Below are 27270 nucleotides of genomic sequence, written 5' to 3' on the forward strand. Positions count from 1 at the left end.
AAGATAGTGCAAAGCATAAATCGAAAATATTTGTAACATTTCAACCCAAGTACATTCAAAAGACTGTCCATATATCTTGAAAATATGTGTCACGTTTAAATAACAAACAATTATTTGATCAATATTTTTATACAATATTTCACAAGAACTCTCTGGAATGCTCGTAGTAATACATGGTAATTTGGGTCAAAACCGGAAACCATTTTGATAGCAAAATCTTCTCTTTCTTTTTCTCTTTTTATTTTTAAAATTCCAAGGACACAAAGATGGTGCAAGGACAGTAAATGTAGTGTGGAAAGCTCCGGGGCCAGAGGAACTCTATGGTTCAAGCCTTCAGCTTGATTTCGTTTGGTATTGTATAAATTTTAAGCTAAAAAATGCTGACCGTTAAAATCTCTGTCTTTTCAGTGTTGACTCTTGTCACTTGACAGTTAATGAGTTATCTAATTTGGTCATTTGCATCTTTAGAAACTTATTAATGTTATTGTTAATTAATTTGAAACATGATATATACGCACCAAGTACAGTACACTGGTTTTCATTTAGTAATACATCAGAAAACTTCACCAAAAAAATCTGATGTCATACTTCGTCCCTATAGTGAACAAAGTTTTTCCTGGTTTTCCAAACACTGAATTTATCATACCATAAAGTAGTTTAGAATCAACATTCAAATTTTGGACAAAAAATTGTAGTAAGGATTTAATATATAAGAGCTGGTTTATGTAACAGATTCCGAGTATTTCAACTTCAAATAACTTTGTGAGTTAAAACTGAAAAACATTATTAAGTTATTTTTAGTCTTAATATATTTAATATATTTTTCAAGCATGATTACCATTTCATACAAGTACTTGCTAAGTAAACAACTGTAAAGAATTTGCCTCCTATACTATAACTTTTACATGTCTTGATGAGGAGGCTGAAGAGGTGTGTTTTTATTTTTGCCAGTTTTCATCAATACAGTATACATTACAACAATCTTTAATAAATCAGTTTTATAAAGAAAAGGCACACAGCCTCAGTTGACAAAGCTTATTTGGTATCACTATCAACTCTTAATCTCTAAGAGGAAAGGGTATCCCAATACTGTGGAATTTGTTGAGATTCAATAGTTTTTATGTGTGATTCATTTTCAGGAAACTTTGTGGCAACTGGGGACTCATCATGAAGCTTCACAATGGTTTGGATGTGCAGCATCTGATGAAGATGCTCACAAATGCACTGCTCAAGGAACAGGATCAATGGAAACCAGTCCTCTATAAATCAAACAGTGCGACACAGGTATGTCATCATACTAGATTCTCTGATAATACAAATAATCAAGTCACTGCATTTCTTGTCTTAATAGTGTCTTATTATGCCCCCGAAGGAGGGCATATAGTGATCAGACTGTCCGTCTGTCTGTCACACTTTGCGTTTAGGTTTCGAAAAATGCTCATAACTTTTATGTCGCTTCAGATAGCAATGTCATATTTGGCATGCATGTGTATATGGACAAGGCCTTTCCATACGCACACAAATTTTGACCCCTGTGACCTTGACCTTGAACTAAGGGTCCGTGTTTAGGTTTTGAAATCTGCGTTTAGGTTTTGAAATCTGCGTTTAGGTTTCGAAAAACTCATAACTTCTATCAAGCGTTTTAGGGGGCATAAGTCATCTTATGGTGACAGCTCTTGTTTTAAAACCTATATTGCTGTATTAGTTTAGCAATTTTGGTGTATTATTCTTAATTCTGCATGGGCTTCAGTTCAATTACTGTTTTGTGGTTTATTTTAAAATTGACTATGACTTTGAAGCAGGGATTTCAATAGACGCAGAATCCTGCGTTTTGACGCGAGCAAAATAAAAATGACTGTTTTTGACGCAATGTTTTTGACGCAACCCCTTTTTCTGCCGTGCGTCATTTTGACGCAACGAAAATTTGACCCGTGCATCAGTCAGTTAACATTTCGAGTTCCATGGTAATAAATCCCGCTGTGCTCCTTATTGAAATTAATGTTTCAGTATTTGAAACTCGGTTTATAATCGAGGGAATACCCCGGGCGTCGTTTATCTTATCTCATCTCTTCCAATACACATGTCACCGTCTAAACAGTACGTGCGCACTAACTTGGTAATTAGCAGCAGTGATTACGTTATAATTGATTGACCATCCGATAATTGCATGGTTCTTTGCAGACGGCACGGTTAAAGAAAGTCGGCAAAAGTAATTAAAGAAAAAACAAAATTGATCAAGGTCTATTAATTGCATAGATTCACTATTAAGTCCAGCGAGTTTTGTCAGTTTGTTAATCCACCGATAATTACGAGTAACACCCATCTTAAATAAACTGGAATCACAGTTCATTTTTTTATACTAACAAGTCATAATACTACACATAAACATTAAGAAAACACATTTCCTCGATTAGATATAAATTATCTGAGTAGAATTAAAGTGCTACGTCATGACCTTCAACATTGTAAATAGCGGACGTAACATTCAACCCGCGTTAAATTAAAAGCTGGCGATTCAAATTGCAAGTAATGGTGATTCAGTAATGGAGAAAGCATTAACTGGATTTAACAAACATTTGATATGGTTTGTTAAACCAGATAACAACAAGAACAATTTGGATTATTTAAGTAAAACTACTACATGCAAGGCATTCTTAAGTGTACATATTTCGCACATGTATAGTATTCGGATAAACAGTAAAATATATTATACTAGATGTTCCATGCATTTAGATTGTGTTTTGTTAAAAAAGCTATCATAGGGATGATGATAATATACCGTAATGACGATAAATATGTGATGAAAAGGTGCTACCGGTACATATCTTTAATTACTTCAATGTGTTAAAAGACTCAAATGTGTTATAAGGAAGTAGATATTAATGTACCAATTCATTATAATATGTTGTGTTATGTATCATGGTATTGTGATTTAATAGAGCAGTATTACTTTTTAAGATATTGTGTTACGCTTAGAGCATATAATTTTTATCTTAAAAATTGAATAATACAGACAAAAACGCAATTAATGCGCTTCAAAATTGACCCCAGCATTTTTCAATTTGACTCCTCAAAATTTTAGTCCAGGGGTCATTGACTCCTGGTTTTTAAAATCTATTGAAATCCCTGCTTTGAAGTTTATAATACACATAATTAAGCAATTTTCTTGTCCTTACACCCCCATATTAAGGGTGTCATTCTTCTAATAATTTATTGTTGTTTAATTTTAAACTTTGGGAATGGAACTCATGTTAAATATGATCCAGTGCTCCAGCCAGCTTTTCAAAATAGAGGGGAGCTTCCCCAAAAAGGGCACATTTCACGCGTAATTTTAGAAAATAGGGCATTTGGTTATACATATACATAAGTATATACTTTGGTTATACTATATACTTATTAATTGTAAACACTAGTGCATTGGATAACTTCACCAATTGTATGCTGTTCCTCATTTTGTGCAATGAAATTACAATACATATATTACTATCTACATTGGCGCTAAGGAAAACAACTTAGTAGCCAATTTTCTAACCGACTTGGGCTAGCATCCGACTACACGCATTAGAGATATGTAGATATCATATTTCTTTCCGGTGTGTGTGTGCGTGGGGGGGGGGGAATTTTGATGTTTTTTTATCACCTATCATCATTGAACTGCATATTAATCTTTCAGGTTCCAGTTTCAGCATCAGTGGCCTTTTAGAAGAAAATGAAATGAAGAAAACATGAAATAAATTCAGGGGTTTCACTGGGTCAAAAAAACGTTGTGACTGGCACTACTTAAATTCGTTGATTTAAATAACTTTGAGCCAATGTTTGTCCATAATAATAATATTTATTAAAACAAAAAACTTTATTGAGTAATTGACAAAATTAAAGTCTAAACAATGATCAATGTCACCATGAAGTAGCATCCAGTCTGGAGATCAAAATGAAACATTGTTATTGTTAATAAAACATTGTTATTGTTAACAATAGGATATATTTATTTCACAACACGTTATTTCAACTAATGCCAACAACGTTGACAGTTTTGTTAGGTCGCGAAAATATATGACAATATCAACAATACATTTTAAATCCTCCTTCCAAACAAGTTCTTTATTTGTTGAAATAACAACTGTCTGCCCTTATTCATTTTAAAATTCATCATGATTGAGGACAGACAGTGTTTTAAAGTTCAGAAATAAAGTCCAAACACATATATGTTTCCATTCCGTAATTTTGGACTTAAAAATAACCGCATATTCGCATTAAAAAAAAAGATTATTAATTTTCTAATGTTAATAGGTATTTTGAATTAAAAATCACTATTTTGCAAACAAAAAATTATAGCCAAAGAATTCTGAAGTTTAAACAAATCAATAGTGCTGAGTTTGATTTTAATTCAGTGTGATTGTGCCTAACCAAGCGTGACCTCAGAGATAATCTTTCACACTCACAGCATGTTACTATCGTCTGCAACAAAAGGCTAATTAGTGATCTGATAACAAACCATGGCCTTGGGGCTTGTTTGTTCACAATGTGTTAACTTAATACACCCCAGGCAGTCATGTAAGGGTATTATCTGTGTATTCATGTCGATGTTTCTGGCGATTTATACGGCCTGAAAGCAGAATTTTAGAGATCAAAAGGGCATTTGACAGAAAAATAGAGGGGCGCTTTTTAAGTGGGCAAATTTTAGAGGGGCGCAGCGCCCCTCTATTTATTGCTAGCTGGAGCACTGATATCAATTGGGAAAATTGACATCATTTATAGCATTGTTGGGGATGTTATATCACTTATCTTTCTTCAAAAGTTAATTTAATTTTAACAACAGATTGGAAAGTGTCTTTGTTATTTTTGTTCCACAATGTGCAGGGCATGAAATTAATTTTTTAATCCACTTGCATACATTTGCCCAGTGCCCTAAAATTTCAATATCCCTTTCTTAAAAATATCAATTTCCCTTTCTTAAAAGTTACTTTACCTGTCTCCTTACCTTAAAATGAACTTAAGTTTTCAGTAATTTAACAGCGTATATACTGTAGTATAGCACAACTAGAAGTGTGTATCCGTATGTTGTACCATAATCTTTGAGTATTATTAACACAAACCAATCATGGAAAATGAATGACATTGTAAACTATCAATTTAAACTATTAATTGATAGGTCACAATAATGTTACAATGACTGTAGGAGCATTGCAAGTTTAACAGCCAATTGTTGTGCTTAGCAAAGATATTGTAAACAAACAAAACGGACTACTGAACATTATGATGTATTACCTGCAACTATGATACATCTAAGGTAAAAAGTCCTTTTTCAGCGTTATCAAAGCAAAAAAGTTAATGACATAAGTGAGAAACAGGTATGCAAATAGGCCACCATTTAACAAGTGCTTTATTGGTTAAGCTTTGATTGAAACATTGGAAACAGAATAGATAAATTTTGTTTCATATTCAAGGTATTAAGTAAAAGTAACTTTATTATCATGAGCAATATTTAAATTGCAGTATATTTTTATGTCCCCCACTATAGTAGTGGGGGGACATATTGTTTTTGCCCTGTCTGTTGGTCTGTTGGTTGGTTGGTTGGTTTGCGCCAACTTTAACATTTGCAATAACTTTTGCAATATTGAAGATAGGAACTTGATATTTGGCATGCATATGTATCTCATGGAGCTGCACATTTTGAGTGGTGAAAGGTCAAGGTCATCCTTCAAGGTCAAAGGTCAAATATATGGGTCAAAATCGCTCATTTAATGTACACTTTTGCAGTATTTCAATATTCAAGATAGCAACTTGATATTTGGCATGCATGTGTATCTCATGGAGCTGCACAATTTGAGTGGTGAAAGGTCAAGGTCATCCTTCAAGGTCAGATGTCATATATATGTGGCCAAAATCGCTCATTTTATGAGTACTTTTGCAATATTGAAGATAGCAACTTTATATTTGGCATGCATGTGTATCTCATGGAGCTGCACATTTTGAGTGGTGAAAGGTCAAGGTCATCCTTCAAGGTCAGAGGTCAAATATATGTGACCCAAATCGCTAATTTTATGAATACTTTTGCAATATTAAAGATATCAACTTGATATTCGGCATGCATGTGTATCTCATGGAGCTGCACATTTTGAGTGGTGAAAGGTCAAGGTCATCCTTCAAGGTCAAATAAATGGGTCAAAATTGCCCATGAAATGTCACTTCTGCAATATTGAAGCTAGCAATTTTATTTTTGAATTCATGTGTATCTCATGGAGCTGCACATTTTGAGTGGTAAAGGGTCAAGGTCAAGGTCATCCTACAAGGTCAAACGTCATATAGGGGGACATTGTGTTTCACAAACACATCTTGTTTGACAAATGTTAAGATAATTCTCTCATTAATGCAAGGAGTCTTGTAAAGGGTACTATTTGCTTAGTCAGATATTTGATAATGTGAACTTTTGGCATTGTCAACAGAGGTCTCTTTTTATGTGGTGAGAATGGCCTTAATTTTATTGAATAAAATACATTAAGCAGTTTTGGCATTTTTCGTTAAAGTCTAAGCAGAAAGTGTTGTCCCAGATGTTGCTCGCACAGGCTTTTTTGGGACAACACTTTACTCTCATGGTTTTAGTCCCATTTCCCAGAGTAAACCAAAATATCAAGTTATTTTAGAATATAAAAGTGATATTATGGGCATCTAACAGTATATAGGTGTCTATCGCAACCGTTGTTTATTTTTGGTGTTTTCACTTCATCTACACTTATATTTGTTAATGCAGCATCAACATACTAAAACAATATCCCGGAAAGAGAAAAATAATCCATTTGAATATCAACTGTACTTTCGTTTTGACAACTGACGACGGAAATGATTCAATGTACGATGTGAGTCTAAATGTAGTATTCATTCAAATTCGTTCATACGAACACAAAGACACAATTTTGTTTTACGGATCATTTCGGCTTAAAGGACTGGGTGAGTCATGTAAAATATTGAAAATAATATATATTTTTTTATAAACAACTGGTAGCATGATGAGTTGTAGATAATTGGTCAGTTACCACATTTTAACTAATTCTTTTGACCTTTTAATTCTTTTCAGCTCAATTCAACAGTGAAATATGCTAATAATATCACTTTAAAGCTTTTGAAAAAATACACCGTAGCAATCTTGTTATCAGTAAATTCACGTTCATTTTATGTCCTGTAATTGGTATGGTATTCAATCATCAAAACCGTATGAGTTGGCAGTTCATCAAGTGTGTTTACATGGAATACTTCAAATGTGGGTATTTAAATTGTTTCACATGGGGAAGTGTCATCAGCCTATCTAATATCTACAATGTATTGTGCTAAATATAGAAACACGTAATGGAAAAAAACACAAACTCTAGTTTCTACATCTCATTGAGTCACAGAAAAAATTGAAAGGCATAGACTTAATTGAAAGACATGAACAATACGATGTAGGTGTAATAATGTATACAATGTAATTGATACATGTAGCCCTAAGAACAAATCAGCTGTATGTTATGTTTACAGAATGTATAATTCCTCTATTCAAAAATGAATTAAGCTTGGCTATAATTATGCTTTCGGAACACCAATAAATTATAAACAAAAAAATGGTGAGCTGGACTTTGTTGTAATGAATATTTAGAAAAAATATTCTGTAAGCATTATTTTATAAATGTTCAACTTCATAATTAATACCTGGAATTAATATGATGTCAGTGAAATTATAGTATTCATATTGAAAAACTCCCCAACTTTAATGATTCAGCTTTTATTCTCTGTATAAAATTAATAAATTGATAGTCTAAAATGTTACTTTTCAAATCCAATTTTCGTTTCATTTTGCTCATTGTGACGATTTAACAAAAAGATCTGTGGGGGCAAAATCCAAATGAGCCCAAAAACAAATTGCGACATGCATGTGTATTATTATTATACATTTCACTTCATAAAAGGGTTGTTATAGTGTTTATTTATTGTAATTTATTGGTTAAGCTTCTTTCAAAATGGCATAAAATTACCAATTTAGCTGGGGAAAAAATAAAAGAAATTATGAAGGTCAGGTACCCATTCCAAAGTAATTAAGATAAACACTGAGCACACTAATGGAAGCATGGTATTTTCTTCCCACAAGACGTTTCCTAGATCACAAGGAATATGCTGACTAGATGATATTGAGCAAGCGGTTCACTGTTGCAAGCTAATTTTGTATGTTTCAGGAGGTGGGTGGGGTACACAGGGACGAGGTGGTCGGCTGGATCCTCTGTCTCAACCGCCGCTTCCAGTTCTCGCCCGAGACAGTGGCTCTAAGCGTTGCAGTCACTGACCGGTTTCTCTCTCTTGTTAAGGTAGCCTAACTTTAAAGTTTGTAATTTTGTAAATTCCCTTAAAGGCTTTTTTTTGCCTTTTTTGCATATGGCAGAGGAATTATAATGACATCTGTGTTAAAGGTGATAATTTTCAATCATAGATTGTTGCTTCGTTTTTTTTTCTGACTAAAATCTGAAAAAAAATATGAGTAATTTTATAAACTTGCACAATTTGAAGTAGAAGTTTGTTCAATTCAACATCACTCAAATAATAATTGAATTGATAATTCTTTCCTGAATTTACACAGAAGAAAATCTTTTAAAGCAAAATACCAATGATAATAAATAATTCGAACAATATATTTTATTTTGAAAACGCTTCACATTTGCATATTCAAGAATTGTTCATAGAATGCAGTATGAAACACACAAGTGTTGCATGTATCAATCTAACCCAATCTAGATTTAAACCTTTGTCCAGATTTTATCTGTGATAAAACTGTGCAGTCAGCACAATCAGGAAGTATGTTGGTGACGAAATATGTCATTGTTCTAGAGAGTGCAATTTATCTACGCAGTCTTCAATCTTATTTCACTTTGTTGTCCCAATTAGGTCCTATCATCTAAGGTCACTATACTGTGTCATTGCTATCTGCTGATGGCTGGTCATTGACCCCACACTTGCCCTTGTAATCAGATGTGAGGTTGCAAGGTCACTTACATAGATAGTGCTCTTTGCATGAGTGATGTCATGCTAAAGGATGCTTGTATTCCTGTACTGTTGACCTGGGTATGTTTATGTGATTTGAATGGATTGCATACATTACTGCAGTTCAACAAAATTGGGGTTGTTGTGAATAAGTGATTTGAATAATGATGATGTCTGTTCTGTTGTAGTATAAAATTATACTCTAATAAAAACTATCAAAGCCATTTACTTCAGTCACAAAACAATTCCGTATTCTTTTGAAATACCATTTTACATTGTGAAGCAATTGATCAGTAGAAACTATTGGTTTGAAAAATGTAATGAAAATACCTGTGGAGGGCGGGGCTGTGGTTTGGTAGGAGTCTCAGTCCAAGACATACCTTTGTCCAACAGAGATGTCCAAATGCTTTAACATCTACTGTCCCCTGATAAATATCCACTGATATTATGCCACCACGAGTTCAAGGTCACAATTTAATAAATCATTACTTTAAGACTTTGTCATGTCTTATCCAAAAAAAGAGTAAACAATTGATGAAGGATGGTGGGACTCTTTAAGTGTTGTTTGATAAAAAAATAAGCAAAAATAAGGATAGTTATTTTGACAAATTTTGCCTGTCAGGAAGTTTAGTCTTGGCTTTCTGGATGGTTTATGCAATATAAATTATAATTGATAAATCAACTCTCGTCCTACAATTGTTTGGTAAATTGTGTTTTCAGGTGCGTCCAAAGTACTTGCAGTGCATAGCAATAAGCTGCTTCTACATTGCTGCCAAAACATTGGAAGAAGATGAGGTATGTAAACAAAAAGATCTGAACCCAAAATAATTGCATGGTGCTGCGCAGCACCCTACTACTTTTATTATCAATGCCCCCTCTCCCCCATATCCATTAATAGTGTTAATACCCATTATAACAATGCCAGTGGCGGACTTTCAATTAAGGTTCAATACTAGAGTCTGAATGGATATATTAAAGTTCTGTCATCAATAAGTCTTTTATACAATTGACATTTAATCCTATAAGACAGGGTCAATTCATTGCCCAGGACTTTGTTTTGTTAAGGCAGTGCCTTAACAAAGTCCTGGGCAATGAATTGACCCTGTCTAATAAAAACAATTAAAGCCATTGCAAAGTATGGGTCTATGACCCTGTGCCGCACTTGGCTTTAATTGTTTGTTTTTTTCATGTGTCCTATTATAATTATGTTACTTCAGACCTAAATGAGAACATGAAAGAAACTGTTTGAAAGTAAAAGCTTAGGGATTCATCAGATTTGGAAGTTCAGACTCAGTGACATCCCTACTATAGAGATTTAGGCACAGCTGCACTTGGGAAAGCAACTTATTTACATATGATAGATCATTAATCCTTGCATAACTCAAATTTCTTTAGAAAGTGGCATAGTTCACACTACTCCTTTTAGTCTGCACCATATACCCTTTGGTATTCTATATTTTTAACTGTACGGTAGTTGAACTAGGCACTTGTAATCATTGGCTTCAAGCATTTTGACATTCAGAGTTCAGTCATTGTGAGCTTGACTCTTAAGTGTCATGGTGTATATCGGGCTAATGAAAACTTATAACAAAGTAATGAAGGGAAGGTCAGGTCATTGCATAGGTAAATTTCTTGGTCTGAATTACGAAAATTTATTAGGCTTCCTTTAGTTATATTTCTTTAGAACTTGTCTTTTGTTCATGAGGCATGACTAGATGAGACAAGTCAAAACAAGGAATTGTGTATTGTATTTTTTCATTGCTTACATAGTATGTAAAACCTTCTTAACATTTAATTTCTGTTGATTCAACATATTAAAATTATATTTTCATACCAGAAATATTCTTCAGACACATTGTTAATATTAATAATAAATTTGGTTGTTCTATGTTTTGTGAGAATGTCACTTGTTGGTATTTCAGGATGTTGATAAAGGATAAGTGTTCCCAGTTGACTGAATAAACTGAATTAAATGTGATGTTTTCTCAAAACATTTTACATTTTTATCAGAGGCACAGAAGTCCTAAGTATTTCACAAAATAAAATCTAAAACTGTTATGGTTAAAGTCATTTTATGTTTATAGTGTACACCATATCACTCAGAGGTATAAATCTTTGAACATAATCATCTGTTGGGGATTGAACTAATATTACAATTGTGTTATAACTCTAAGAACAACTCTGAACAAAGATCATATGTAACAATTATTCAGTATACTAGTTCAGTATAAAGCTTTAATCCCATGCATATCAGTCAGGCTTTTAACACTTTTGAGTCTTTTTACTGATTAGAAACAGTCCTTGATTTATTAATTTTTGGAAGACTTTGAGAATGCCCCACTGTCAGAATCATATCTAGGTCCTCTTGATTTCTATTCAAATACGCAATCCGCTATGCCATGTGACCTGTAATTGGAGCCATCTTGTTTACTGCCCACAGAAATATCCCACATGACCTAGAGGTTTCATTTTGCAGGGTTAATCACCATGCTATTACAGTAAAACTCTATTTACAACATTAAAACCAGGATAGTTTTTGAAACTTTGGTTAAAAAACACTTTAATTCACAGTTTACATATTACAATCATCCGCCTAACATAAAAGATAATGAAACCTCAGTTACTGTCGGTATGAATCTCCTAATTGCTATTTGTTGCAGGTAATACCAAGTGCAGTGGAGCTCGTGAAGACCAGTCAGTGTGGCTGCGCTGTGTCGGACATTCTACGCATGGAGATGATCATTCTCAACAAGCTGCAGTGGAACGTCCGCACTGTCACCCAGATTGACTACCTGCACATTGTAAGTACACCTGCTCTGGTCAGTTTAGTGTTTATAATTGACTGTATGACTACATTTTACTGTCAATGACTATTGGTTATTAAGAAAGTAATGATTTGGTAGTTTTACGGGTCATCGTAAAAAGGTTTATACACCTGAAGAAGTTTCTGACACACTTCAGACATGGTAGTCATTGGCAGTTATGGAGAGCACTGCATTTGAAAAGATGTAATTTGTTATCCTGGGCTTTCTCATTTTTGTTTTGCCTCGCTCGAATTTTCCAGTTGTCAGCAGTTGTTTGCAGATGTCAGTTTTTATGTCCCCCACCATTATAGTGGGGGACATATTGTTTTTGCCCTGTCTGTTGGTATGTTGCTTTGTTTGTTTGTGCAAACTTTAACATTTGCCATAACGTTTGCAATATTTAAGATAGCAACTTGATATTTGGCATGCATGTGTATCTCATGGAGCTGCACATTTTGAGTGGTGAAAGGTCATTGTCATCTCTCAAGGTCAAAGGTCAAATATATGGGGACATAATGTTTCACAAACACATCGCTTGTTTGTCATTAGTTTTTTGCTGCCTGTATCGATTGACTGAAAGGACCCATACTTTTGGCTTACCAATATCAACATTAATTTTACAGTTAAAAGTTGTGTACATGTATTATGCTCAGTGTTTTTTTGTTGTACTGTAAACTGTACTGTGAAATACTAGATTTGGTACTTTAAATTTAAATGAATCTATTATAAAAGGGCAGTCCTCACAGACTAAGGGAAGACACTTTCCACCTCAGCTGGATTTTCTGCAAGAAGAGTCTTTCTTTAAAGGAAAAATACAATAAAAGCAGAAAGTGTTGTCCCTGATTAGCCTGTGAAGACTTCACAGGCTAATGTGGAACAACATTTAACAAACATGCATTTTCAGTGAGTCTCATTTGTAGTTTGTTGTGGTTTCAGATCCACTCGCTGCTGATGTGTTACTACCCCCAGTTGCTGGAGAGTGTTGCCAACATGACGCCTTCCCGACACCTGTCCATCCTGTCTCGCAACCTTTTCCACTGTCTGGCCAATCATAAGATGGTGGGGTTCCGGCCCATCGCGCTCACACTAGCCGTGATCAGTCTGGAACTGGAGCAGATCACCCCAGTGTGGCTCTCCATCATACACACTGTCCAGAAAATGGCAGAGGTATGGAGCCCAAAAAGCGTTGTTTTTTATGCCCCCGGTAGGGTGGCATATAGCAGTTGAACTGTCCGTCAGTCAGTATGTGTGTATGTCAGTCTGTTCGTCCGTCCGAAAAAAACTAACGTTGATCATAACTTTTGCATTATTGAAGATAGAAACTTGATATTTGGCATGCATGTGTATCTCATGAAGCTGCACATTTTGAGTGGTGGAAGTTTAAGGTTAAGGTCATCCTTCAAGGTCAAAGGTAAAAAAAATATATAAAATTAAAGCGGCGTTCTCATGAAGCTGAACATTTTGAGTGGTGGAAGGTCAAGGTCATCCTTCAAAGTCAAAGGTCAACAAAAAAAAATAAGCGGGGTTCTCATGAAGCTGCACATTTTTAGTAGTGAAAGTTCAAGGTCAAGGTCGTCCTTCAAGGTCAAAGGTCAAAAAAAATATTTCAAAGCGGCGCAACAGGGGGCATTGTGTTTCTGACAAACACATCTCTTGTTTTCTCTTTTTTATTTTTGGGCTGTTTTAAAGGAGTCATCGTTCCAGAAAACTGCTTTTGAATAATTCATTTTTCGTTTGATGATGATATTTAAAGTTCCTTCAATTAAAAACACCCTGCTTTGAGACAAATCGCTTACGAGCACTGCTTGTGAATTTCTTTAATGGTTTTGTTCCTTTCAGTAGAGTAAACCTATTTTTGACCCTTATGTTTGCGAATAGAAGAATTGCATAATGCTCCACGTAATCAGCGATTTTCTTTGTCCAATTGGGAAAAGTACCCGTACCGGTCCAATTGGGAAAAATTCAGTGGTGAAAACCTCAAAATTGGGGAAAATCGAGTTGTGAAAACCTCAAATTGGGAAATTGGTTTTATTGATTTCTTGCTCCCAAATACTTTAAAATTAGAAACCAAGTGTTTGCAATCTATCAATATTATATTTACCTAGGTTCAAGCCATATAGCTGCAAAGGGAAACTAACTCAATGTTGCATTTTCAAAAAAAAATATAAAAAATTACCTTAAATTGGGAATTTTTTGGACAGCAATTGGGAAATTTGTAGTTTTTCCTAATTGGGAAAGTGCCGTTTACCGGTACTTTATAAAGAAGGAAAAAAATCGCTGGTAATGAACATATTGAGCTTAATATTGATAAATTTCTTTACGGGAATGGCAGTGTGATAAGCTGATATGTTGTAAAAAAAATCCTCTTTAATGCTTTTATTTTCACGGGCAGGACTTGAAAAAACAAATTAAGTAATACTTTTCAATCAATAGGATCTGTGACATGGGTTTCATGTCAGAAGCTCATAAGTTATAATTTTCTTTGTACAGTTAAATTACATTTTGCTCTATACTCCTACAGGTTGACATAGACTCGATGATCAGATGTCGTGAAATCGCCGGACAGATCCTGAAGGACAAGAGCATGTTGCCGACTGGCTACCAGTTCGTAGGAGCACCTCCGGCCAGACGCAACTCTCTCACACGATCTCAGTCATTCAAGCGCAAAGGCGACCAGATGGAGCTGGAGGACGACGTTTATGACGGAATCAAGCGACTCTACAGTGAAGAAACCTCGAGCGTGCCCATGACAACCTGCGCGTCGGAGTTTGGTCAAGGTCCCGACGGAGAGGGAATGTCAGTCCATCAGTTCCCGCAAACGAAGCCTGTTTGTGCCAATTAGGCATCATTAGCACCTCATTTGTTGTCTGTATGTGTTAGCTGTAAGATGAATCAAATGTATGGTCGCTAATGTGGCCAAGTTGATTTATTTGATGTCTTTAAAAAGTAAGTTTCTAGGTGCGTTCTCTAGAAGATATAAAGATAGGGTAGTGATGTAGGTTATTGCATTAGTTTTCGCAGAATAAAGAAAGAGATTCGTCACAGTGTGGTTTTTTTAATATTATATGCTCCTTTGTATACGGTTTTTCTAATATTCATGCCAGTAATATAATATATGTTTTATGCAACTCTAGCACTCATAAAGAATTAGGGTTTACCTATATTCCTCAATTCTACTCATTGGATTTATTTGTGTATACAAATATATTTGACTGTGATAGTGTTTTTATTAAAAGATTTCCTTTTAGTTGTTCTCAGTGTTTTGCAACAAGGGCAATTGTGTAGTGTATGTGTTTGGTTTTCTTTCTGTCTTTTGTTTTAAAAGAAACCTTTCAACGAGAAAAATGTATGCTTCACTCTGCTGTTTTAACCATTATTGGAGCTCTGAGTAGTATCAAATATTTGGAAAGAAATTACCACTAATATCATATACCAGTATGTTGACTTACCAGTGTTATTATTTTATAAACGTGTATTACATTCCTATGTAGCAATGCTATTTTCTCTTGAAAAGTTTCTCACCAATGAGTAGAATTGAACAAGAGTGTTTTCCCATTTTTGAAAAAAATCTGTAAAGAATGAGAAACGATGTTTGCTATTGAGCAACTATAAGGCAACATCTTTATAACTGTTCAGTACTGTGTTAAGATGTGCAGACTTAATTCTTCTCTCAAAATCAAAAGGTGCTATCAGCATATGTGCAAATAATGTTGATAATCCCTGCTGGTTTAAAATTGATCCTCAGTCCATAAAACCTAAGTCTGTAGGGTTGCACTTGTTTGTTTATTATGCCACCATTATGTTGTACTATATTCTGTAATTCAAAAAACATAATTTTGGGATGTGATGACCCGCTTCACTTTATTATAGATCTCCACAACTTTTCCTTGAATCAGGTTGTCATATCCCAGAAAAAAAAGGATTACAATTTTAAGAAAAAAATATGAACAAAAAGTATATAAATTTATGTAAACATACCGAAAAAATGTTATTTGTTTTATTTGATTGATTGTTGTATTTGTTTTGGTTGAGAGATTGTAATGCATAAATGGTTATTAAATGTATTCATTTTATTCTCAAATCAATGCTTGATGAATGTTTGTCCTTAACCAACACTAAATAAATGTGAAAATGACATAAGAACGGTTGAAAGAATTATATTATTTGTTGTTTTTGCCATGTAGAATATATTTGTTGATTGTTAACGGTAACATATGTCTGAAATGTAACCTTTGTTAGGTCATTTTGCTAGTAAGCTGATTCAGTGGACATTTTAAATCTCATACTAGGATTTTTGATCTGTTAATTTTTGTTGTTTTGTGATCATTTTATAAGCAAGGACCAGTATGAATGGAATGAAAGCTTGAATTTTTAGTTTTGTTAATTTCAATAGGATATTTATTGTTCTTGTTATATCTTATGTCTGTTTATCGTAAACAAAAAAAATCCTTTTTTATTTGCCAGTAGAATTTAATTCAATTGCTTTGCTTTTATTAACCCCGATATCATTTGCAACTTTTACCATTTGTACTGGTCTAAACTACTGTCCGCACTTAAAATTACTGCAACTAACAAACTAGATGCATACATTGACATTTCAAGTCATTGTGTGCCATTATTCCGAATATTTTTGCAACTTCACTTTTGTTGCTAAATCTCTAAATTTGTGGACACAATTCTATTTTGTCAGTCTTTGAATTAGTAAAACTATATGGACAAGATGTGTTTTCCAATACTTAATTTATTGTCTTTTGTTTTCCAATATTTAGTTTATTGTTTTGTTGGTTTTCTATGAAAGAAAGATGTTTATTACTTATAGTAGTTTTAGTTTGTTGCTTATTTAAGCAAAATAAAAAATTAAGCAAATAACCTTGTACATAGATAACAACTCATGTTCTAGTATTATAACATTCATTAAGTATTTGTTGATATTTAATGTTATGTTGTATGGAGTTGGTAATGTACATATACGGTCTATGTAATATTCATATTAATGTATTTCACAGACTGTAAAATCATACAATTGTAAGTGTATTTAAATTTCATACCAAAATAATGTTTGACATCTCTGCTTGTTTCGCAGAGAAGCTAAGAAGGTATGTTTACCCTAAAGTACCGGTATTAGAAAATAGTTATTCCTTTTTGTATGGAAATTTGGTACACTTATATATAAGCAGTGTTCTAGTAAAACTGAGCTTTATGCATATGCCTAAATGATTGCCCCTGATCAGACTGTTCAGTCTGCAAAGGTTAATAGAGGGAAACACTTTTCGCATAAACTGGACATAAATTTATAAATTTCTATAGAAAGTTTCTTTGTTGATGATCCTGTGTTGACTGCACAGGCTAATCTGGTAAGATATTTTACACACATGCAATAAGCCCAGTTTTTCCACAGTGCAGCTCATGATGAATGATTTTACAGAGTGTGTGTGTATACTTGTACGTTAAATAGAGTTCCTGTATACCAGCGGGCAAGTGTATGGTTGCCAATCAATTATCAATTATAGTAAGTGCTACTTTAAAGGTCTTGATTTTACAAGCTGTACAGTTAATCATCATCATGTGTAGATATTCATGGGTAAGAGCATGTGTAAATATCAAGATGTGAAATGCAGCATGTACTACAAATCCAAAGGTCTCGTGTGCACATCATTTGGAGAGTATAGTTTTACAAGGAGAAATCACCAGCATTTTATCGTATTGTGTATAAATAATAAGAATTTTTATCTGTATACATTTGAAGGACATATTGGATAGAGAGAAAGATTGATGGATGAATAAGCTGATTGAGCAATAGGGAGAAAGAACATTCATTTGTGCCATTATTATATTGCACATGGGGCTCAGGGAGGGAAAGTGTTGAACATTAAAAGATTTGTGGTTTTAAACATGTACGAGGCTTGCCAAGACTCTTTTATGTAGCTTTCTATTGGCTATATAATTTTGGAGGGTTGATTTGTTTTAGTCAATTCGCGACACACAACAACCACTAGGGTTGAGCATGAGACTTATAGTTAAATATTTCAATGTAAGACATGATACCGGTAGTTTAATGCTCCATCCTGTACTGATTCAGTGGAGCGAATATTGGTAGGTGTGGACTGTATTAATGTTAACTCGTGTCAAGATCAAAATCCGGTGGAAAATATTAGCCACTCAATTCTTTCAACATAAGAAACAACGGACTGTGTATAGTTTAAGAGAACGTTCGTTGTTGAAATGTACCATGTACATATGTAACATAGATTTACTATGTTTTACGTTACAATACATATGTTTGATGATCTAGCAATCAAAATCGAAGTTTCTTAAAGTGATGTGGATAAAATACTTGACGGGTCCTGGAGTATGAATATTTCAGCAATAGTCAGATAGTTTTTATTAATTTAGACCTATTCCTAGCCTGTCTTGTATGTTTTTCCAATCTTATGGTTTGCTCAGATGAAGAGAGATATTTTAGTTTTTGGTTTTTGTTCAGAAGAGGTAGACGTTATGTTAATGTCGCTTGATGCGAAGGATATTTTGTTTTTACCAACCAACTGGACTCTTTTAGTTGTTATTTCATTTATTTTAAAACGTTATTTGATTTTAACAATGTGAAATAAATTTTATGGTGGCAATTTTGCTTTGTTCTTTTCTTGCATGTCACATTCTTATTGTAAAAAGCATTAATTATACCCCGCAAACCACGGAGCGTATATTGACTCTCATCTAGAGTCCGTGCGCAAACGAAGTTTGTGAATGGAATATTGGAGTAACGCCGTCATTCCAAATAAAAAGCTGCACTTATGTGACCGTGTGATGTGCGTGTGTGCGTCTGTCAACAATTTGTTTGTGTAAACAGTAGAGGTCACAGTTTTCATCCAATCTTTATGAAATTTGGTCAGAATGATTATCTTGATGAAATCTGGGTTGGGATTGTATTTGGGTCATCTGGGGTCAAATAATAGAAAAACCTTGTGTAGACAATAGAGTTCACAGTTTTCACCAAATCTTTATGATTTTTGGTCAGAATGTTTATCTTGATGAAATCTGGGTTGGGATTGTATTTAGGTCATCTGGTGTCAAAAACTAGGTCACTAGGTCAATAATAGAAAAACCTTGTGTAGACAATACAGGTCACAGTTTTCATCTGATCTTTATGAAATTAGGTCAGAATGTTTATCTTGATGAAATCTGGGTTGGGATTGTATTTGGGTAATCTGGGGTCAAAAACTATGTCAAATAATAGAGGTCACAGTTTTTATCCAATCTTTATGAAATTTGGACAGAATATTTATCTTGATAAAATCTGGATTTGGATTGTATTTGGGTCATCTGGGGTCAAAAACTAGGTCACTAGGTCAAATCATAGAAAAATCTTGTGCAGTCAATAGAGGTCACAGTTTTCATCTGATCTTCATGAAATATGGTCAGAATGTTTGTCTTTTTAAAATCTGAGTTGGGATTGACTTTGGGTCATCTAGGGTCAAAAACTAGGTCACTAGGTCAAAATTAAAAAAACTTTTGTAGACAGTAGAGGTCACAGTTTTCATCCAATCTTTATGAAATTTGGCCAGAATGTTAATCTTGATGAAATCTTGGTTGGGATTGTATTTGGGTCATCTGGGGTCAAAAACTAGGTCACTAGGTCAAATAATGGAAAAAACCCTGTGAAGACAATAGCGGTCATAGTTTTCATATGGTCCTAATGAAATATGGTCAGAATGTTTATCTTGATAATATCTGATTTTGGATCTTATATGGGTCATCTGGGGTCAAAAATTAGGTCACCGGGCCAATTCTAGTAAAACCTTGTGTAGATGAAAGAGGTCACAGTTTTCATCACGTCTTAATGAAATTTAGTCAGAATGTATTAATTAATGAAATCAGGCTTGGGATTGTATATGGGTCTGATGGAATTTAAGTTGATGTAGCAAGGTTAGTCAGGTGAGCGATTCAGGGCCATCATGGCCCTCTTGTTTAAACAAACTACTGCATTATTTCTCAGGCGATTGATTTCCAACTTAAGCATGTCATCGCCAGTGAATGTAGACGTACACAATTCGTTCATGTCCAATGATCTATATTCCTGAGTTATTTGCCATTGAACGGTTCCGGGATATTAGTCACATTGGATACAAACCTGTAATAAACCACAGTCCGTTGCTTAACTCCATTTTGGTGTATACATCATACATGTATTTTATATAATACTATTGTGATCCCAAACAATGAACGTTTAACAAAATGCAATATAAGTATTCTCAAAACCGTATTATGGATAAATATATTTATTTGCTCGGGGTTTTGAAACTTCATATGTAGATGCACCTTGATGAGTTCTGCACGCCACACCCATTTTGGGGTCACAAGGTCAAAGGTCAAGGTCACTGTGACATCGACAAAAAAATTTTGACAAGCTTTCATTTATTCAAAACTGCACCCGTAGCCGAGCATGGAACCCGTTATGTGGTGCTCTTGTTTTATGAGATATCGCGGACTAATAAACGATACAATAGTGAGTTTTCAATAAAGTATTACAGTTCACAATGCTCGCTGCCAACTGTCTGATGATCACACTTGATCTAGAGCAAACATCTTCAGGACATTGGACGGAATGAGTTAAAGAATATGGGTAAATAGACCAAAAGACGTCTGCCGACCGACGGCGAATAGAAGAATACTCGAATTATCAGAATTTGATTGTCAGGACGTTAACTGCTACGTTTCATAGATGGCGTTCATTTGCACAAAAATAAAGCTCGAAGTACAAGTGGGATGTCCAAATCACGGATGGCAAATAATACATTTAAACACGATTTCCTAAATCTCATGATTCCATTATTTAATAAACGCGTCATACATGCGATATATCGGGCGTTAGCTTAATATAAGTACGCGCCGGAGAATGTTGTACCGCGGAAACTGTCAGACCCGTGCATGTGACCTTCGTCGCAAGTGAAACACTCAGCGTTACCCGCGTTCAGACCGAGCACGGCCGTGTTGCTGGACTGGGTACTGAACCATTGGTTGTCGGCTTGAATGATGACGTTAATCTGAAACAAGAACTATCTTTTACAAGAAATATCTTTTCAAAAGATATACGGAGTTGATTGTTGTTGGTTTTGATTAAATGTAATGAGTTATATCAATGAGATCAAATATCGCGAATGCCTTTTTATGCGTAGTTCTTAGCTGCATCACACGCAAATCACGGGTTGTTGCGCCAGATTTCGTGGCTTATTTAGCATTATTAGATTGCATGGATCATATTTCTATAGACGCCGAACAGAAATACACAAGGCGAATGTAATTGAACTGAAAACATAAGTAAAGCGGCCACACATCATCCGTACATATTTTAAATATTTATACGCGTGTTCTTCGAACAGGCCGTTTTCAGTGGTTTGTAGGACATTGTTATTTGATTCGATTGTTATAAGTATCGTGAATCATCGCATCGCGCTCATGCTTATTAAAGGGATCTTTTCACGGTTTGGTAAATTGACAAAATTAAAAAAAGTTGTTTCAGATTCGCAAATTTTCGTTTTAGTTATGATATCTGTGAGGAAACAGTATTACTGAACATTTACCATAGTCCAATATAGCCATTATATGTATCTTTTGACAATTTGAAAAACTAAAAATTATAAAGCGTTGCAACGCGAAACGATTGAATAATTTGGAGAGTTCTGTTGTTGTCGTTTAAATTTACGAAACTACGAAGATTGCTTATAAAAGGTATAAAATACTTACACTGAGTTTGCGTGGCGGAATAGCCGTGAGGGTTAATGCGTTTTTACTTCAAACTAACTCCAGGACTCCGGAGGTCACTGGTTCGAGCCCTGGTACCGGCTACTTTTTTCCTTTTTTAAATTTTATTCTTGATTTTTTACTGGAGCTTTTAAGATCCAATGTTTACATTTATCAATATAAAACATTTAATGACAAACTTCAAAATATGCCAAAATCTGTGAAAAGGCCCCTTTAAATTCGTCAATATGTTAGAATAATTATTTGTAAATTAATAAAAAAAACTTGAACTTATCATTAAATGAAATACATTAAGAATCGATAGTTGAGACACCATAATAATATCGCCAAATATATTCATTTAAGATATTTCTGGTCAAAATCAAATTCAAGTTCAGCGCCAAAGCGTTTATATAACGATTCTTTCACTGATCGCGAACTGAACTATAAACCTTGCGGGATAGAAAGCAATGCATTAAGGTGAGGTCACGATTCTAGTGCTAGAACGTCACCTTGCTTAAAGCTTTATACTTTTACACGTTTAACGGTCAATTTCAAAATCAATTTTAAATATTTTGGTCAAAACGAATATCACGATAGTGAACAACCATGCCTAAAAATGGTAATAGAAAAAATCAATAAAAAAATTATATGTTAAGTATCTCATCCATTTCGTCTGCCAACATATCACATCCGGGCATTTTTACCCCTTGATAAACACGCACCTGACTGAGAGACGTGTTTCTGATTTGCGGTAATAAAGTCCATTGCCTAAAAAAATAGACTAAAAATAGTAAGTCGGTTGAATTTCCTCTTAATCTAAATGTGATAACTGTTTGTAGATTGCACGTTCTCTATTTCGGAAAGTTTCCAAGTTTCTTGCCTAGCGGCGGAAAATTATGCATGTAAATTCAAATTCATAAGACGCTTCCAACGGTCAGCTAAGGTGAAAAGCTGGATTAAACAGCTATGCCGAAAAGAAAAATATATTGAATCAAATACTGGGTCTTTCGCCAGATTTGGTGGTTTATTTTGCAATATTATATATTATTGTCTTGATAATATATCTTTTAATGCAACACGCGAATCATCCATAAATATTTGATATTATTTGATAATATATAGGCGCGTTATTCGAACAGACTTGTTATAGGGGTTTGTCGGACATCATCTGAATCGATTATAAATAGTATCGGGAATCATCGCAATCATTCTCACTAAATTGATCAATATAGTTAAATAATTCTATGACAATTAATCAAAAATACTATTTATCATGGAATTCTTGAAAGCACATTAAGAATCTATTATTAAGATACCACAATAATATTACAGAAGATCTTTATTTGCGTTTATATAACGATTCTTACACTGTCCCCCAACTGACCTTGATAGATTTCGGGATGGAATGCAATGAATTAAAGGTCACGATTTCACTGCTGGGGCGATGGCTTGTTTTTCATGTTATAAGGTTATTTTTTTAAACAATTTAAAATATGTTGTTCAAAACAAATATCAGGACAGGGAACAACACACTTATACGTATTATTTAAAATATAATCGTGCATTTTATGCAATATAGTATTAATTAATAACTGTGTGTATTCAAGGTTTATTTATAGGTCGCATCCGCGTCTTCACGACTACATATAGGTACGGACCTGCCCCTGTGACCTTTCAGGGGAGAATGTTTAATTGTGAGCCAAATTAGGTCAGATTTACCCCGGCTATCCGGGTAGTAGGTAAATGTTTTTAATTGAATGGATCAGTGCACGATTGCCAATGAGACCTTAATGTGCCCTTTTTGGGTGTGTGTGTGTGTGTGTGTGTGTGTGTGTGTGTGTGCGCGCGCATGTGTGTGTGCGTGTGTGTGGGTTATGTTGATGATGTTGTGTGTGGTGGTTTTGTTTTTGTCTGGCGCGGAAAAGGAGGGGTTTAGTCAAGTTGTTCGTGTCTTAGCGTGTATTCCCATGGGCTCTTTCTGCCGTGCTTTTGGATAGTGTCAGGTGTTTAATGGTGTTGCAAGGGTCAGACTAGTTTTTGAAAGATCATTTAGTTGAATATAGTAGAAAAGGATCTGAGTTTGTGTGGTTGGACCGAGATGACTAGTTTGTTGGGGGTTTAGTGCGATTCAGCGAAGATGTATTCATCCACACATGTACAGAAACATATAATAACAACCCATTCGGAAACGTGATGATTTATATAAGTTGTGGCATGGTAAAGATTTAACATTACATCGATGTATTTTGCCAGTGTGACGAGCACATTTCCACTCCATGAAATCACTAACAACATCAAACCATTTCTTTGAACATGTACAAGTTTCCCCATGCACAATACATTGGCTTCTTGTAGATCAAAAAGATAATTTGGTGTTTTTCCAAAACAGATGGAGCCAAATGCCAAGGAGGTGTCGCTAATGACAGGTGGCACTAATGAACATTTTCAACTATTTTAATTTTCGACCATACACTTGTTTTTTCGTATTCCAGGTTGAGTGTGTGATCTTTTTTCTTAATTCGATCATAATGATATATATTTAAAACAAATAAAGCCTACATAATTACGTGTTACAAAGAGATTTTGAAGAGTTCTCTTATTGAATATACTACAAAACTGGAAAGAAGCTCGAGTATAACAAACAAACAGGGAACGATTAAAGCCGAAGCTTTATTCATATTTTTTGCAGATATTAGTAGGAATAAATGACATATGTTACCCTATATAATATTCGTTGATATTGCCTTTTAGTGAATTAAGAAATTGCAATAGGGGGCACAAGTCATTGTGTCAAGCAGAACTAGCATCTTTTAATTACTTCGTGAATATTGTTTTTGTATATACACATTTGTTGTAGAAAACATATTTTAATAATGTTGAGAAGTAAGTTATTGGATTTATTGAATACAACATAATTTGGATTTACATCGTAAAATATGTTTTTACGGCTATTGACTTCTTAATTGAGTTGATTCCTTATATATTCACATATTACATCTTGGTTAATTATAGTGTGTGTATATGTTCTGTATAGATCTGGGCTACAGTATTTACGTTGAAAAATTAAAAGGACTATGGAAAAGGAACTGTCAAATGTAAGTCATGTGATGATATATATCGTGCATTGGCGCCACCTCATGTTCTTAGCTCCACCTCTTTGACCTTGGCTCCATCTCTTTAGGAAACATACAAAATTATCTAATAAATCTGCAAGGTGTTTATGTGTCTGTGCATGCAGCAACGAGTGCGTGTGGAACGCAATCGTTTGATGTCGTTCGCGAGTTAATTTGGTGGAAATTTGCTCCTCACAAAGGCAAAATACATTGATTTGCTTTCAAAAAAATCAAAATGTCACAACTTATAAAGGTCTTACAGTTTCCAAATGGGTTGTGGCTGTATGTTTATGAACTTTTGTGGATGAATTAATCTTCGCTGAATTGCACTGCATTGCCCGATTTTTAAAATATTGCGAGATATGTTGGAAAAAATATAAAACCTACTCACCCTGAAGAATCATCCATGAAATTTCAAAACATCCGGTATTAAGCGCCACCTCGGAAATAGCATGGGCTAATTTACTAATGCATCGCAAAAGAGGTGGCGCCCGTGATTTACGGCCGTGTGTTCGCTATCGTGTTAATTGAGGGCACTGAAAGAGCACTTTTTGTTTACACGTCACTGTTTCTGAAAACAAAGAGAGATCGCTTTGTGTTCATCACCACACTGTGTTGTCGTAGTTCATATGCATAGTGAAACTAAATGCACTTTGGTTGTGCCTTGAGAATCCTCCTTTCGACAGCTCCGTTATCATTATCATAGTTGTATCATCATCATCGTCGTCGTTGTCATGATTCTACATCATAATTATAATTAAATTCACGACCATCTTTATTATTGTCATCATTAATACTCCATCTTCAAATCTTATATCGTCACCAACTCCGTCATAAGTAACCTCATCATAATCAGAAGCCTTTTTTCTCATCACCATATGATCAATAATGTAATAATCGGTCAATAAAAGTCCACTTTGAATTGAAATATCAGGAATACTCGTGTCTAGTTACTGAACTGTTGCTTTGAAACATTGGAAACAATATGGGATGTTATGATTAGTACAAGAACAACATGTAATAAACACATTTGCTTCGTTTATTCTCTGGTTTAGGCCACGACTTTTATATTTCTTGGTTTACAAAACCGCCGACCCTAATTTTTGGAAAATGGGAAAAAAATAAAATCGGAAATTCGTCTTTTTTTTAAATATTTTATTCCCGACCGCACTGCAAAATGAGCGAAATGAGAAAAAAAAAACGATCCGGTTTGAGTACGGTTGCGAATAAAATCAAGTAAGTACAATCAACGATTGGTTCACATATATTGCAGAGAGCGGGATATTTTTAAATGTGACACATTATGTACCAGTCCTTTTATGGGCACTTCTCAAAATTTATTTCGTGTAAAAATTACAGACAATAAGAAAATCAGCGTCAGTCAAATGTCGACCCCATCAAAATTTATTTCCGTGTCTGTGACGCAACTATATTGTTTAACATGTTAATTATATTAAACAAACCCGATAGTATTTGATAATAAGAATAAATAATCCAATAAAACACTGCCATTATTTACGATATATGTGTTTAGGAATTTTGTAAACACATCCGCCATAGTTTATAGGAACTGTACAGAAAGTTTGGAAATCGGAACAAATTGGTATATCTCGGAAAATCATTGATAAATGTATTTGTCGTTTCAATGCTTAGGGCCGAGTAATTTCGGCAAATCGGAACTCAACTTGTGTAAAACACTAGCTCAATTAACCGTTAAACTCCGCCTCCGTTCTCTGCAAAAGATTCGCAGGCGGAGCTATGCACGTACTTTTATTAAATTGGAGGATTGCAATTGAGAAACAAACACACGATTGGTTCGGCATGTTGATTGCTAGACAAAGGAAGCCAATTTTTTCGGCGCGAAATTTGTCGCTTTATTGCTTCCGACAGAAAGCGGCTTTCCTTTGATGACGTCAAACTGTCAATTCACACAGACTGCACATTTTCGGAAGACTTTAACTGACTCCTTGTTTACAATTCCAGTAAAAAAAACACTTGCTTACATTAAACTTTGGATTAAATTATCAAAATAAAGCAAAAGCGAAGTTGACAAATATGATTAAATTAATTCGCGTCAGTTCAAATAAGACGTTTTGCGTTGTAAATCAACGAGTTTTCATGACAACAACAACTTTGACAAACATTACCGCGACGACGCATGGATCGATCTACCTCGATTATTTTTTTCATGTACGATCTCATAAGTCGAGTAAGAGCAAACACATACCGGGTAATTTGTGTATGAGTAGTTTACGGGCATCGCATTGCGTAATGGTGCGCATCCAATTATGGAAATGAAGCGCAGTTTTTCGTTTTAATGGGAGAAGAACGCATGTCATGTAATGGAGTGTTTAAAATTGCCTGATGTTACATAAGGTGCTGTTAGGACTCATTTCATTTGAAGATATAGATGTGTTTCATTGCATAATTTGTCTCTGTGTTAAGGTTATAAAAGATATGGTGTCTTTGTTCTGATGTTATTAGTATTAACTTTTTTTCCAATGATGTTTTTTTTTTTTTTTTTTTTTTTTTCGACCGCCCGATGGACCATTTTCAAAATAATTTTTGTAAACCAATAAAAAAAAAAAGTCGTGGACTAACTAATA

General features: G+C 34.5%; 1 protein-coding gene across 2 annotated transcripts; it reads left to right on the plus strand.

Annotated features, from left to right (window-relative positions):
- Nucleotides 1-154: 154 nt before the first annotated feature.
- On the plus strand, nucleotides 155-18433 carry LOC127876557 (cyclin-I-like). 2 transcript variants are annotated; one of them, XM_052421881.1, is made up of 7 exons: nucleotides 155-351; nucleotides 1140-1284; nucleotides 8208-8336; nucleotides 9727-9801; nucleotides 11667-11807; nucleotides 12747-12977; nucleotides 14332-18433. In XM_052421881.1, exons 2-7 carry the CDS (start codon nucleotides 1168-1170, stop codon nucleotides 14650-14652), a joined length of 1014 nt encoding a protein of 337 aa, XP_052277841.1. In that variant the 5' UTR covers nucleotides 155-351; nucleotides 1140-1167; the 3' UTR covers nucleotides 14653-18433. The 2 variants fall into 2 exon arrangements, with proteins under 2 accessions (XP_052277841.1, XP_052277842.1); XM_052421882.1 differs by lacking the exon at nucleotides 155-351 and adding an exon at nucleotides 626-762.
- Nucleotides 18434-27270: the final 8837 nt, after the last annotated feature.

This window comes from Dreissena polymorpha, chromosome 4, assembly GCF_020536995.1.
Source record: "Dreissena polymorpha isolate Duluth1 chromosome 4, UMN_Dpol_1.0, whole genome shotgun sequence".
NCBI lineage: Eukaryota > Metazoa > Mollusca > Bivalvia > Myida > Dreissenidae > Dreissena > Dreissena polymorpha.

What these genes read in the sequence shown, in the direction of transcription:
- LOC127876557 (XM_052421881.1), top strand. Translation starts at nt 1,168, where the DNA reads ATGAAGCTTCACAATGGTTTGGATGTGCAGCATCTGATGAAGATGCTC. An exon ending in GGTTTCTCTCTCTTGTTAAG is followed by an intron (nt 8,337 to 9,726) that starts GTAGCCTAACTT and finishes TTGTGTTTTCAG; the next exon opens with GTGCGTCCAAAGTACTTGCA. An exon ending in AAACATTGGAAGAAGATGAG is followed by an intron (nt 9,802 to 11,666) that starts GTATGTAAACAA and finishes TATTTGTTGCAG; the next exon opens with GTAATACCAAGTGCAGTGGA.